This window comes from Lytechinus variegatus, chromosome 5 (assembly GCF_018143015.1).
Source record: "Lytechinus variegatus isolate NC3 chromosome 5, Lvar_3.0, whole genome shotgun sequence".
Lineage (NCBI taxonomy): Eukaryota > Metazoa > Echinodermata > Echinoidea > Temnopleuroida > Toxopneustidae > Lytechinus > Lytechinus variegatus.
This window is the reverse complement of record NC_054744.1, coordinates 47,459,057-47,472,404: the sequence shown is the minus strand read 5'-3', so window position 1 is coordinate 47,472,404 and position 13,348 is coordinate 47,459,057. Positions and strand designations below refer to the sequence as shown.

The window sequence follows — 13,348 nt, the reverse complement described above, 5'->3', positions numbered from 1 at the left end:
CAAAAAAGGATTATAACATCCATCTCGATTGAACATTATTGTGGAAAAAAGTACACATTCGTACAGTTGGCCGACATGATGTAATAATCAAGTTGTGGGTAAATGACGTGAGCGAGTGCCTGTTTCTTTCTAATATTGATGTACATTTTTATTTCGATTTTTTTTCTTTCTTTTTTTACTCTAATACACATGTTTATTGTTACACTCGGTTATTATTTGTTATTGTTTTAAAAACTCCATAGGACTTTAAATCGTGTTTTTTGTACCCAGTAATATAAGTTTGCAAAATCATTCATTTACACGGGACAGTCATATAGATACTAAAATGCATATAGAAGTTGAACAAGACCAGTAGGGGTATAAAGAGCCGGTGGATATTACATATAGAAGTTGAACGAGGCTATAGTAGGGGAACACAAAGCCGATGGATATTACTTATAGAAGTTGAACAAGGCTAGTAGGGGAACAAAAGGCCGATGGATATTACTTATAGAAGTTGAACAAGACCAGTAGGGGTATAAAGAGCCGGTGGATATTACATTGAACAAGGCTATTATAGGGGAATAAAGAGCCGGCAAGGTCAATTCATTATTGAGTGCCTATATATCTCTCACTTTTACGTTTCTTTGAAAATCATTAATTTCATTTTATCATCGCGTTTCCCTTGTCGACGCCCTCGTTACCCTGTATACATGTATTAATTAGCTAATTAATGTAGAAGCATGATATTGTACAGTAAGCGGAAAAAAGGCTGCGAAAATATAATCATGGCTTTTATATTCGGTGTTTTATATAATAGGGTACTTCATAATGTAGCCAGACGACTAGTAAATGTCACATTATTTTCATTTCAATACCACAGGGTTATGTGAACTCTTATGCGTTGTTTTTCTTATTCCTCTTTTCTATTTTTCCTCTTCTTATTTTATTAGCGATTGTCCCGCATTGTGCAGCGCAGCCTTGCATGAAAATGGAATAATGAAATTAGTTTTCTTAGAGGAATTTAGGGAGACTGTAACATCTGATTAATGAAGTCATGAAGGTCATTTATAATCATAGTTATAATGATTACTATCTCTTAATCTTGTTCATATAATCCCAGCTCAGTCAGCCTTTAAAACTTAGAAAGGAAAATTAATCTTTCTACCTGCTCGCTATCTAATCTCCGTTTCTTTCCCTTTTCCTTTTTCAGTACTTAAAAAAACAACCATGGTGGTGTTTCCTGTTCCCCTATATCGCCTTCCTTGATGCTGTCAGGAAAATGTATAAAAACCCTCAATCGGGCAAACTCTTGAAGTTCATGCAGATCATAAGATAGATAAAAGTCTTATCTAGGTTGCATTTGATTTTTCCTGATATATCGAGATGGCTGTTTAACGATGGATCACCGGCCGCATGCCAATTTTACCTTTTCCAATATAATCTTTTCAGATTTTCATTGTAGGTCAGGTACAATCTAGGGTAAATCTGAAACGTTTGCCGGTAGATTCTGGAGAGTGAATTAATAGTCAAGAACTACAAGGGTATATAAAGTACACAATGATACGTGACCAGAATATACTGGGCTCGGCAATTCAGATATGTTTATATGATTAATACCAGCACTGACTATCGCTAAAGTTCATAAAGTTGTTGAATATCTTAACGCACGACTGGTATTAGATTATATGCCCCAAAGTTTCAACAGTGTTAAAGAATCAGCAGTCGTGCATAAAGCTTTCTGTTAGACGAACAGCTTTTAACATGTTTAAGAAACGGCCCGCTTATCATATTATGTTCAATGCTAAAAAAATAATGGGATTTTTTTAGCTGATAAAAGTCGAAGGCATTTTATAGTTGTAGTAATGAAGATTTATCAGATGTATTCTAACAAACATTGTCCAAGAACAGACGAATTTAATAAATGTGATGTAGACTCTCATACATTTGTGCATTTTCATATCGACATTACTTAGATTAAGCGCAAAACAGGGAATATTAGGGGTTCAAACGAATTAACAACGTCATATTTCAATCATAATTAGTTTTGCCTTTTTCAGGCTTTTTCATGATCATGATAATGATTATACAATACACTTTATGGGCACAGAATTATTGCGATGTTTGCATTAATTTAAAATAATACACGGATAGGCCTAGATAGGTCCCTGAGAAAAAAAAGTAATAGTTTGATAATAAAAATAATAATAAAAATGGAATGTGATTTCCTATACATAAAATACTCCAGTCAATATTGAGACAAACTACGCAAGCTAATCACACTACCTCAAACGATATTAAGATATATTCTTCGTATGGTAGTCTTTGGAACAATTATAATTGTTTTGGCAAGCATGGTGTGCGTTCAAGGTAGCCCAGGCCTGACAGAAGAAGCAGCAATTCATGACGTTACAATAGGTTTTCTTTTGAGGTGTATCATGTCTTACGTAACAAGAATTTTACTCCCAGTCTTCACACCCTCGACTGACGCAAAAGATAATTGGTTTTACATCATAAACAAATGCTATCTTTAGATAGCGTTTTCGTAGTATTTTTTTTTCTTTTCATTTTTCTTTTACAGCAAAATAAAATCACGCAGATTCGTTTTAAGCATTGTTATAACAGCGGTCTTAATTTCTCCAGTTTTATTGAAATAACATGGAATAAACATGGATCGAATCAACCAAGAGTAAAATCATTAAGTACATTAAAATTATTACAGTCAGGAATTAGGAGAACGGTTATTGGTTTAAGATTTTTAATTCTTATTCGTTAATAGATAGATAGATAGACTTGTAATAGACTTCCTCCGTATTCACCAAACTGTAACTGAAATCCATGAACAAAATGAAGTATAAATTCCATTCGACTTTTCTTATTCGCAATGAAATTACAAGAAAGTTTGTGAAATCAGGGAAGTGGGAGGTCTAATCTCCTACTTCCCTGGTCAAATCGATATCTTTGTGACATTTTGTAAACGAATCCAGACCCATTCTTGAGATGGTCATTTGTTGTGAAGACAAGAAAATTGCTATTATTTTTAATAATGACGTACATCTTGGACTCCATTGAAGACCATATTCATGATCTTTATAAGATATTTTAAGGGTTTTTTCATGAATGTGATGAAGAAAAAATCATTTGTTTTGCGTCATGTCCATTCATACGATATTGACTGGATCCGCCTCGTTCTACAGTGGGTATCACCGAGGCAAATAAACATTTCTCAAATTGCCCGTGGCCTCAGTGTGATTTCAAGACTACGTAATGGAGAAAAATGTCTCCGAAAAAGCGCACTGAACATAAGGGCAAATCAACAACCCCCAAGCTTGAATGGTTTTTTTTTAAGCAAGCAGTAATCATACTCCACATTAATCGCATGCCTTTTTGTATGAATATTATCATATTTATACTCAGAAATTACTAATAGGCACCTCCCCCCACCCTTTAGAAAATTACGAGATGGGTTTTGGTAATAGTGGAAAATGTCTATTTGCAAATGAAACAGATTATAAATGACTTTCGAATAAAATATTTTGTCGTCGACTTGTTTTCTGTATAAGTTTACCTCTCCCAGTCTCTTCCTTTATTTGTTCACTGGAATAATGTTACCATTTTGTGTCGGAATTATTTCTTTCAAATATGTCTGCATTTAAAAAAATGGAGTGAGCTTCACCTATAAATGAATAGTATCTGTGAACTTCACCTAAAAATGATTAAACAAAATTTGATATCAACCTTTAAGATGGATAAATGGACCCCACCCTTTTAGATTCATAGTCAATATTTTAGATATAAATTATAAACATGTCGCTCAAACACAGGTGTACCTCCCCCCCCTCATATTTCTAACTTGGGGACCCCCTTTTTTTTGCTTGGTAAATTTTCCTTGGGAAAGTGTGCCCCATCCCCCTATTGGCAGTTTTGAGAACCCTAGATCCACCCCTGTAAGCGTGAAATCGTGCACAACTTAAGGCCTGGTCACACCGCCCGAACGTTGTTGGAGCGGTCGTGGAGCGGAAAGAAAAAAATCATCACCGTTCACTACCGCTCACCATTTTCGATTTCGATATTTTTTTTTCGATTTTTTTTCCCCCAATTTTGTGAGCGAAATTCGTCTCTGTTTCCCTTCCACTCCACGACCGCTCCAACAACGCTCTGGCCTTTACGAAGAACTTACCACATGGAATTGTTATCTGGATCTTAACGTCGAAACGGCATGCAACTCCATTGCATTAATACTGGTTAAAGGTTTCCCGGATTACCCATGTTAACACTGCGCCTTGCCGGTCCTCTATCTTACGTGATTGGCTGGTTTCTCATGTCACGTGTCACAGCTCCACCAAAAAATGCAATCCGAATATAAGGCCTTTGCAAAATACACCCTCTCTCCGGCTCTTTGTTTGTTAGCATCAATCAGCATAGAGTAAGAATTCCACTAATAGTAACTGTATACTGAGAGGGTGAATGCCTGTTCTATACAATAACAATTTCCAATTTAATGCATAGCTCGTGTAAATCGTTGACATTTTACTAGGTTTTCAATTTTAGGCACTTAAACATTGTTTAGGAGGCTATAGGGTGAGCAAGGGTTTGGGTTGGACATTGACTTCCAATGAATGGGTTGGAGAATTACTTTGATTTGGTAAATTTAAACCCGAAATAACAATCGCTGACGGATTTAAGCTTGTCAAATCCTTAGTCAATACAGATTGACAAGAACTTCAGAATGGAAAAAAGGAGAGGAGGCATAGAGTTAACCAAATCTTTTGCACGATGACACGATATTTGATATATACATTTATGTTTATATAAAAGGCGATTGATTAGTCATCGATAGGGTACATTGAATAACTACAGTGTTAATTCCTTAAAAGTTGTTTGTATTGCCATTGTTTTTTTCTTTGCTCTGTTATTTTCATACTTGAAGGGGAACCCCCCCCCCCCCTTGATCTCCCGACAGTCTCCCTCTGATTGCCACTGTCGTGACTGCTAGACGATTCTATTTATAACATGCCCTCTCCTCCATTACTATACACTATTGCTTTTGAAGCTGCGAATGAAGCCTAAAGCTTAGCTTTTAAAAGGTTATTCGTTGACTTAGCAGAGTAGCAGAGGTATAAAGTACATCCCGAGGGAAAGATTTACATCTGGTATCCTTGTCAACAAATCAACAAGAAGGTACTGCAACAACCCTTGATCATTAGAATAACCAGAACGAAGATCAGCTAAAATTAAAATTGTATATTGTACTTGAAGAAATTGGATGACCATGAGAATGTAAGAGTTCAAACACTCTATTTCAACTCGATGAAGAGTGGTAGATTTCAAGGACAGCTTAGTTCTTAATGTATGAACAAATTCAGTCAAAGCAACAAGATATAGTTTACCATTTATTTATTTATTTATTTTGTTTTATTTATTTTATACTGCAGGGTAGGCCTGTTCAGTTCTTAAAACTGCTTTACAAAGGCGCCCTGCAGTTTAAAATACATGTCAAGATAACTATAAAATATGTCATCAAAAAACAATCAACGTCAATAATACAAAATACAAACTATTTAACATCAGAAACAATTAACACCAAAAATATAGAGTGGGAAGTGACAATTTAAACATACAAGTACATAGCATTGTAAATCAATGGAATATTATTTCGCTCTTCATCAATTCGTATGAAAGGCTTTGCATAATTTTTTAAAAACTAACAAGGAGGTACAGGCTTGTAAATTTGAAGGAAGTGCATTAAATAATTTGGGTCCGAAATATGCGAAAGATTTTCTTTTATATTCAATTTTAGCTTTGGGAAGCTGAAGGGGGCATCGCAAAGAAAACCGTGTCCTGTATTTCACGGGCCGTTTACATACTAAAGGTTTTAAATAATTTGGAACTAAATTATTCATTATTTTATATACAAGAACACAATACTGATATTTTATACGCTGATCTACTGATTGCCACTTCAGTGACTGCAACAAAGAAATTTGTGATGTATTATAATCTTTTTTTCAAAAGCATCCTGGCATATTTATTTTGAAGTTTTTGTATCTTATCTAAATGTATTTTTGCACTGCTTCCCCAAGATGTACTACAGTAATCAATGTAAGGTAAAATCATAGAAAAGTACAGCTTCTTCATGATATCAAAGGACAGTAATGCTTAATCCGCCTTATACAACCTATTGCTCGAGATATTTTACAAACGATATTAATAATGTTCACACCAAGTCAAGCCCGGATCGAGCATGACACCTAAGTATCTAATCTTTTTTACATTTTCTAATTGTATGTTCCTGAATTTCACTGGCAAATAAGCACCCCTCAACTTTTTCTTTTGACCAAATACCATGGCTTTTGTTTTTTGCGGGTGTAAATGCATTTTATTTAAGTCTAACCATTTACATATTGAATCAAAATCATCTTGCAAATACTTTTGTACCTCCTTAATTGATTCACCGTGATTAAAAATGGCAGTATCATCAGCATAAAGAGACATTTTAGAATGTACATGCAATTTCAAATTACACATGTCATTAATAAAAAATACAAAATATCAATGGACCCAATATAGATCCTTGTGGAACACCTGATTTTATCTTTAAAAATTCACTGCGACAATTATTAATCATTGCAAATTGCCTTCTGTCTGTTAAATATGATTCCATCCAGTTGTATTCATTGCCAGTAATACCATAAGTGTTGCAAGTATAAAATTGTAAGGAATAGCATCAAAAGCTTTGCGTAGGTCCAAGAAAATACCACCAGTAACATGTTTTTGGTCCATTTTATCATACAAAAAGTCTGTAATCTCAGTTAGACAAGTGGCAGTTGAATAAGACGGTCTGAAGCCAGACTGACAATTTGCAAGTAGATCATTTACATTTCAGTACTTATACAATTGATCATGTATTGCTCTCTCTAGTATTTTAGACAGGATTGGAAGCACAGAGATTGGTCTATAATTGTCAATATCAAAAGATCCTCCCTTATGTACAGGAGTAATTCTTGCTGTCTTAAAATCTTCTGGAATAACACTAGTTTGTAAAGTTGCATTAAATAAATGGGTTAAAGGTCCAGCTATAATCTCTGCTGCCAGCTTAAGAAACTTAGGGCGAATGACATCAACTCCGACCGCTTTCGAACAATAGCTCTTTCAAAACATACTCCTTTTTGATTGCACAAAATTTAAATTCACAATATGGTGTTTTTCTTTTCAAATTCGATTTGCTTCTCTTTTAATTCAACTGACTTATAGAGTTTTAATTTTTAAACATTATTAGACTGTCTTCAGACTTATATAAATGTAAAAAGTAATATAACTGATTAAGATTCTGTTGCCAGCACTATTCTTGTACTTGCACCATCGTGCCTTAAATATTCTCTGTGATTAAAAATAAAGTGTATTTTGTTTTAATGATTGTCTGTTATGATAACCAAAATAATGAATCACACTTCTATATTTCATGGATTATATGGATTTTTTATCAGATCTCTTAAATCTAACTTTTTTATTGCATAAATTATAATGATGTATAAGATACATATCAGCATGTTTAACCTGGCATGGGATTAGGTTTCATATGCAACAATGTCTCTATTGTACCCTTAAGAAGCACCATAAGATTCGTACACATTCAATTTCCAAAGATTTTTTAGTTCATGAAATCTCTCTTTTGATATCACCAAGCATTGCTTGATTTGAGGGAGATGTGACGTAATAAGCTCGAGGTTAAAACAGACAGTCTGGCTTAACAGATGCTCATCAAGTATCAAGATGACATTTATAATATGGAAAACAATCAGAAAGAAAGAAATAATCAATGTTTCACTGTTATGTCAAATCGAGTTAATGTTTATCCTTCGATTCAAAAGAGCTAGTTGAAACGTCGATATTTAGGGCTCATTAAAATGAAACTCAGGCAACGTAATTATTCATCATTGGCATGATAAGGAATTGTGCACTCATTGTGGCAATTTGTAATACACTGTAAAAAGCGACTAATGCATTCTTGCTCGAAATCAGCATACACCATGACAACCATACACCAACGACAGTTACGACATCAAATTTATTATATTGTAGGTTCATGGCGAAAAGGTAGTATATTTGGTATACATTATTATATTTGGCTAGTTCATTGAGGCGCACCTTATATCACCTAGCAACGGTTTCTAATGAGCAGGTGTATTTTTATACACTTCACATTTAAAACGGAATCAAATAGAGATGCCCTTTTTCCAGTTGTTGCTATATTACACATTGGTATTTCTGCAAGGATAATAATGTTATGCTTAACACCCCCTCCCCCGCCCCCTTCATCATGTTCATGAATTTCTATAGGTGAAGTGTTCACATTTTTTTTGAAAATCGACTCATTCCCAATATCATATTCAGACAACGTCTAGCCATGTATCCTGGTCTAACAATTTTAATATTTTATCCTTGGGCATCCACTCAGATTTTATTCATAATAAAGTCTCTGCTCAGTTTTTATTCATAGGATATATTTATATCATAGACGTCGGTCCGATGCTCTTTCCATTATTGAATTAGAAGACGATCGAGATGCATATCTTATTAATTTTGCCTACAAGGAAGTGGACGCGGAGCAGAGTTTAGGACTCGTGAAGAATTAGGGGAGTATGTCAGTGGATGTTCATTGGAAATGGATGGTAGGGTCTTGTTGGTTTTATTATCTCAATATCTTTAAGGAGATCGTCAATAAACTAAAAATATTATCGGTTTTTAAATAATTTAGAAGGGTTTGATGTAAGATGGTATACGCATGAATTTCTTTTCCATTATTGTAAGATTTGGGGGAAAACATGAATCACAGTTCACCTAACAGATGATGATACTTCTCGTATCGCCTGGAATGACATTTAACCCCCCCCCCCCTCCACCTCTCTCTCTCTCGCTCTCTTTTTCGTTTCTTTTGTTTTAGTTCATCCGTTCGTTCAATATGTCTGCAGTTTTTCTCTCTACAGCCCGTCCGCACAAAAAATTCCCTTTGGCATAGAGCTGAATTAATTCTAAAATGTGGTAGCATTCTCAAATAAATGTTCATAAGTAGTAAGCTCATTTCATGATCCATATTCTGTGAAAAATTCATGGGTCTCGCTTCAGCGGTTTGAATACACACTCTGTTACGTAACAGTGGCGCATTTTAGCCCATTCCAAGTTTGCAGCATTGATGCATTTCTGCATTGTCTGGCATGTTAACCCCCATTTTGACATCCAGAATCTGAGCAGGGACGTTTCCCTAATCTGCTAATCATATCCAGGCTCATCAAATCATAAACTTAGGCATATCCAGAAGAAGAAACATAAAAAATAAGTTTGTTTGATGATTGATAATATACGTTTGCGTTGAGAATGCCCCCCCCTTGTTATTTTAGCTATTTTGCCACTTGGGATGATATATTTTTTATCATTCTCTCATATTCGTATTCAGACTGGAACCACATTATGCACATCTACGTCATTAACAGAGGCTCTACAAGATATCGGTAAGTTATTTCTTGATTTCTGATATTCATTGATCAAACAAAGTATATACATATTGTTGGGTCACACAGATGTTTAGAATGAACCCCGTATAGTCTAGAATTTTTGGTGGGGAAGATTTGACAAGCTTATCCGGGGTAAAATTGTGCGCTGATTCCAAAAATGTCACTCTTATTGACCGTACTCACGCCATTTTGGTCATTTTGGCCAAATTTTGACCAAAATGACAATTTTGACCACTCTTTGGAAAAATGGTCCCTTAACAGACTGCTTTTGTAGCCACATGCAATTAAAAGGGTCTATCTTAAGTAAAAATTCGAACAGATTTCAGATAAAGTGCTTTCATTTGCCATTTGCCATTTTGGTACTTTAGACATAACTGACCATTCGCACAAAGGCAGGAATTTGAAGTCTTCAGTGTGTTTTATCTTCTTCCCTTATAAAATGGGAATACATTTAAATGTCCATCTTGTATAGAATATTATGCTGATTCTAAATATATCAGTCTTAATGACCCTATTGAACACCTAATGATCATTTTGGCCACTTATGGCCATAAAAATGACCAATAACATCAGTTCAATTTATCCAAAATACCTCAATGTTACCAGAATCGTTACCAGGATGTGCTTAGACATCTAACATTGGTGTATAAATCCTTTAAAATGAACATTTCAAAAGTATTTTGACCTCATGTAATTTATATCATCAGTTTTGACCATTTTGGGTAACTGACCATTCGTGCAATTTTGCATAATGAACTGCAAATCGGCAGGAATTTTAGGTCTTCAGTGTGCTTTATCTTCCTCCTTTATCAAAACGGGAATGATGCATATGTCGTTCTTGTGTAGAATTTCATGCTGATTCCCAATATGTCAGTCTTAATGACCCAATTTAACAGATTATGGTCATTTTTGCCACTTTTTGGCCCCCAAATGACCAATACCATCTGTTCAATACTTCAATTTATCCAAAAATACTTTGAATGTTACTATAATCATTACAAGGGTGTGCTGTGACACCTAACACTAGTGTATTAATCATTTAAATTGAGTGTTCCAAAAATATTTTTGACAACCTTGGTCATTTTGGCCAGATTTTCCCCTGCCCAATGTGTATACTAAATTAGCCTATAGTGAACATAGTGAGGAGACAATTCAGGATTGTGTATTAGCATCAATTATTGTTAAATTGGAAAAGTTTGAAAGCTTTTGGGTGAAAATCAATGCAATGATTCCATATAAATCAGTGTTATTGGCCGAACTATTGGACTTTGTGGTAATTTTGATCACCTTTCCTCAATAATTTCTTGTGACCACACATTTGATTTAAAAAGGGCTCAAATGTTGCTTAATATTTTTTTCAGCTTGAGCTACTACACCAATAATCAAGAGTTTAATGAATGTGATAAAAACCTTTACATCAAGTACACATAAGGTTGTTGACCATGCACTTTGGTCATTTTCATGATTTTAGGCACATTAAGCATTTTGTTTATTCATGGAAACGAATTCAAGAATGATGTTAGATAAGACATATTACAAAAACTTTCTGCACCAGATTAATACAATGATTTAGAATATATCAGTCTTAATGACTACTTAGTGGTCATTTTGGTCCCTACAATTAGCAATGACAATTACATGTATCAAAAGTATTCCAATGTACTTGCTCTATATTTTTGTAAGATTTGTTGTATCAATCATAATCAGTGACAAATTAATTAATTCAGTATATTACTAATAGTACATAATCAAAATGTGACCATTTTGGCTACTTTGACCGTTTATCCAATGTGTGAATTTTGAAATAAACATGACTTAGCAGCAATTGTAGGTCTATAAACATAATGAAATGCGTTCAATCCCTTTTCATGGGAAATATTAAAGGCTCACCTTGAGTAAAAATTGTGCCAAATATCATGTGACTGTCTACTGTGGCCCCTTTGATCACTGTATGTTCCTAAATAGCCAGAATTATTTTCCTTCTTTAAAGTCAAATTGTACTGAGAATCATTACAAAGCAAAATAGGTCACAGTGAAGTTCACAAAGATTTTTGACTATCATTCATTTTTACAATCTTTGTTTTTTCTTGTACAGTGATTCACAAAGCTCACATTGGCGTGATTGGTGAGCAGCAAATTTACCCTTAATTCTTTTGAAGACGTACTGGGTAATAAAATACATTCTCTATATGAAATTATTCTCTGTGCCGAATTTTGGTCACTTTTTAACAATTTAGGGCAAGTTTTCCACTTTCAACTTTACCAGTCATGCCAATGTGAGGTTTGTGAAACATTATACAAAATGGCAAAGGTAATGAAAATGCATCATGGTTAAATCTATTCGTGAAATCCACTTTGACCAATAGCTTTGTAATGACGCACCTTTGAGTTCAGGATTAGTGCCTTCCTCTAGAATAAAGTTATCTGTATAATTTAAATAAAAAAGGAGGGAATGATGTTAGGGCTACTCAATGACCATACAATGACCAAATGGTGAAGTATTTGGCAATTTTTTTTTACTCAAGGTGAGCTTTTAATATTTCCGATCGAAAGGGATTGAACGCATTTCCACAATTGCTCCTGTCATGTTTATTTACAAAAGTCATACATGCGATAGATAGTCAAAATGGCCAAATTGGTTTCAAAATTTTGATAATGTGCTATTAGTCATATCATATTGAAATCAATAATTGATATAATACATCTTATTAACAATACGGAGCGACAACAACATTTGAATCCTCTTTGATACATGCAAATGTGATTGGTCATTGTCGGGACCAAAAGCGACCAAAATGACCACTAGCTCATAAATGGTCATTAAGACTAATATATTTCGAATCATTAATCTACATTAATCTAGAAAAGTGTCTTAAAATAACATGTAAATGATGCTAAAATGTCTCATTCCTGAATTTGCTGCCCCATATATGTGAGGTTTCCATAAACATTTACTGTGTGGTCAAGGTGGCCAAAATCATGTAAATGACCACAGTGCCATGGTCAAACAACCTTATGTATGCACGATGTAAAGGATTTTATCACAATTATCAACACTCTTCACCGATTATTGGTAAATGTTGGTAGCTCATGCTGATAATGATACTGACCAGCATTTGAGCCCTTTTTGACCCATCAAAGCATGCGAGGTCTCTCTCTTAGCTGATCTCTCCACTAATTGGAGATTCCTAGGGTACATGGTCACTGGTCAATAATGAGGGAAACGTGGTCAAAATGACCACAGGGTCCAATAGTTATGGTCTGTGTGGAATAATTTCATTGATTTCCACAAAGAAGCTTTCAAACTTCCCCATTTAACAATAATTGATGCTAATATTAACGCATTCCAAAATTTCTCCTCACCATGTTCGATATCACCTGAATTAACATTCACAATGAGCAGGGCTGGCCGGGGGGTCAAGGTGGCCAAAATGACCAAAGTAGTCAACTTTGGGGATGCTCAATTTTAAGGATTCATTCACCAGTGTTGGGTATTACAGCACACCCTTGTTAAGATTCTGGTAACATTCGAAGTATTGCTGGATAAATTGAACTGATGTTATTGGCCATTTTTAGGGCCATAATTGACCAAAATAACCTAAAGCTGTTAAATAGGGTCATTAAGACTGATATATTTGGAATCAGCATCACATTTACATAAGATAAACTTTTGAATGCATTTCCATGTTATATGGGAAGAAGATAAAACACGCTGAAGACCTCAAATTCCTGTCTATGTCATGTATGTGCAGTTTATTACATGCAAAACTGCGTGAATGGTCAGTTGTGGCTAAAGTACGCCAAGTGACCCTCATAGGTCAAAACTGATGGAATAAATTGCATGAGGTCAAAATACT

At 34.6% G+C, this 13,348-nt stretch overlaps 1 protein-coding gene across 1 annotated transcript in view; it reads left to right on the top strand.

The window, feature by feature from the left end:
• Positions 1-13,348, top strand: part of LOC121416325 — a 45,016-nt gene that overhangs the window by 14,849 nt on the left and 16,819 nt on the right. Inside the window, exon 2 of the mRNA XM_041609887.1 lies at positions 9,434-9,488. Coding sequence (XP_041465821.1) covers positions 9,434-9,488 — 55 coding nt within the window. The remainder of the gene's footprint in view (positions 1-9,433; positions 9,489-13,348) is intronic.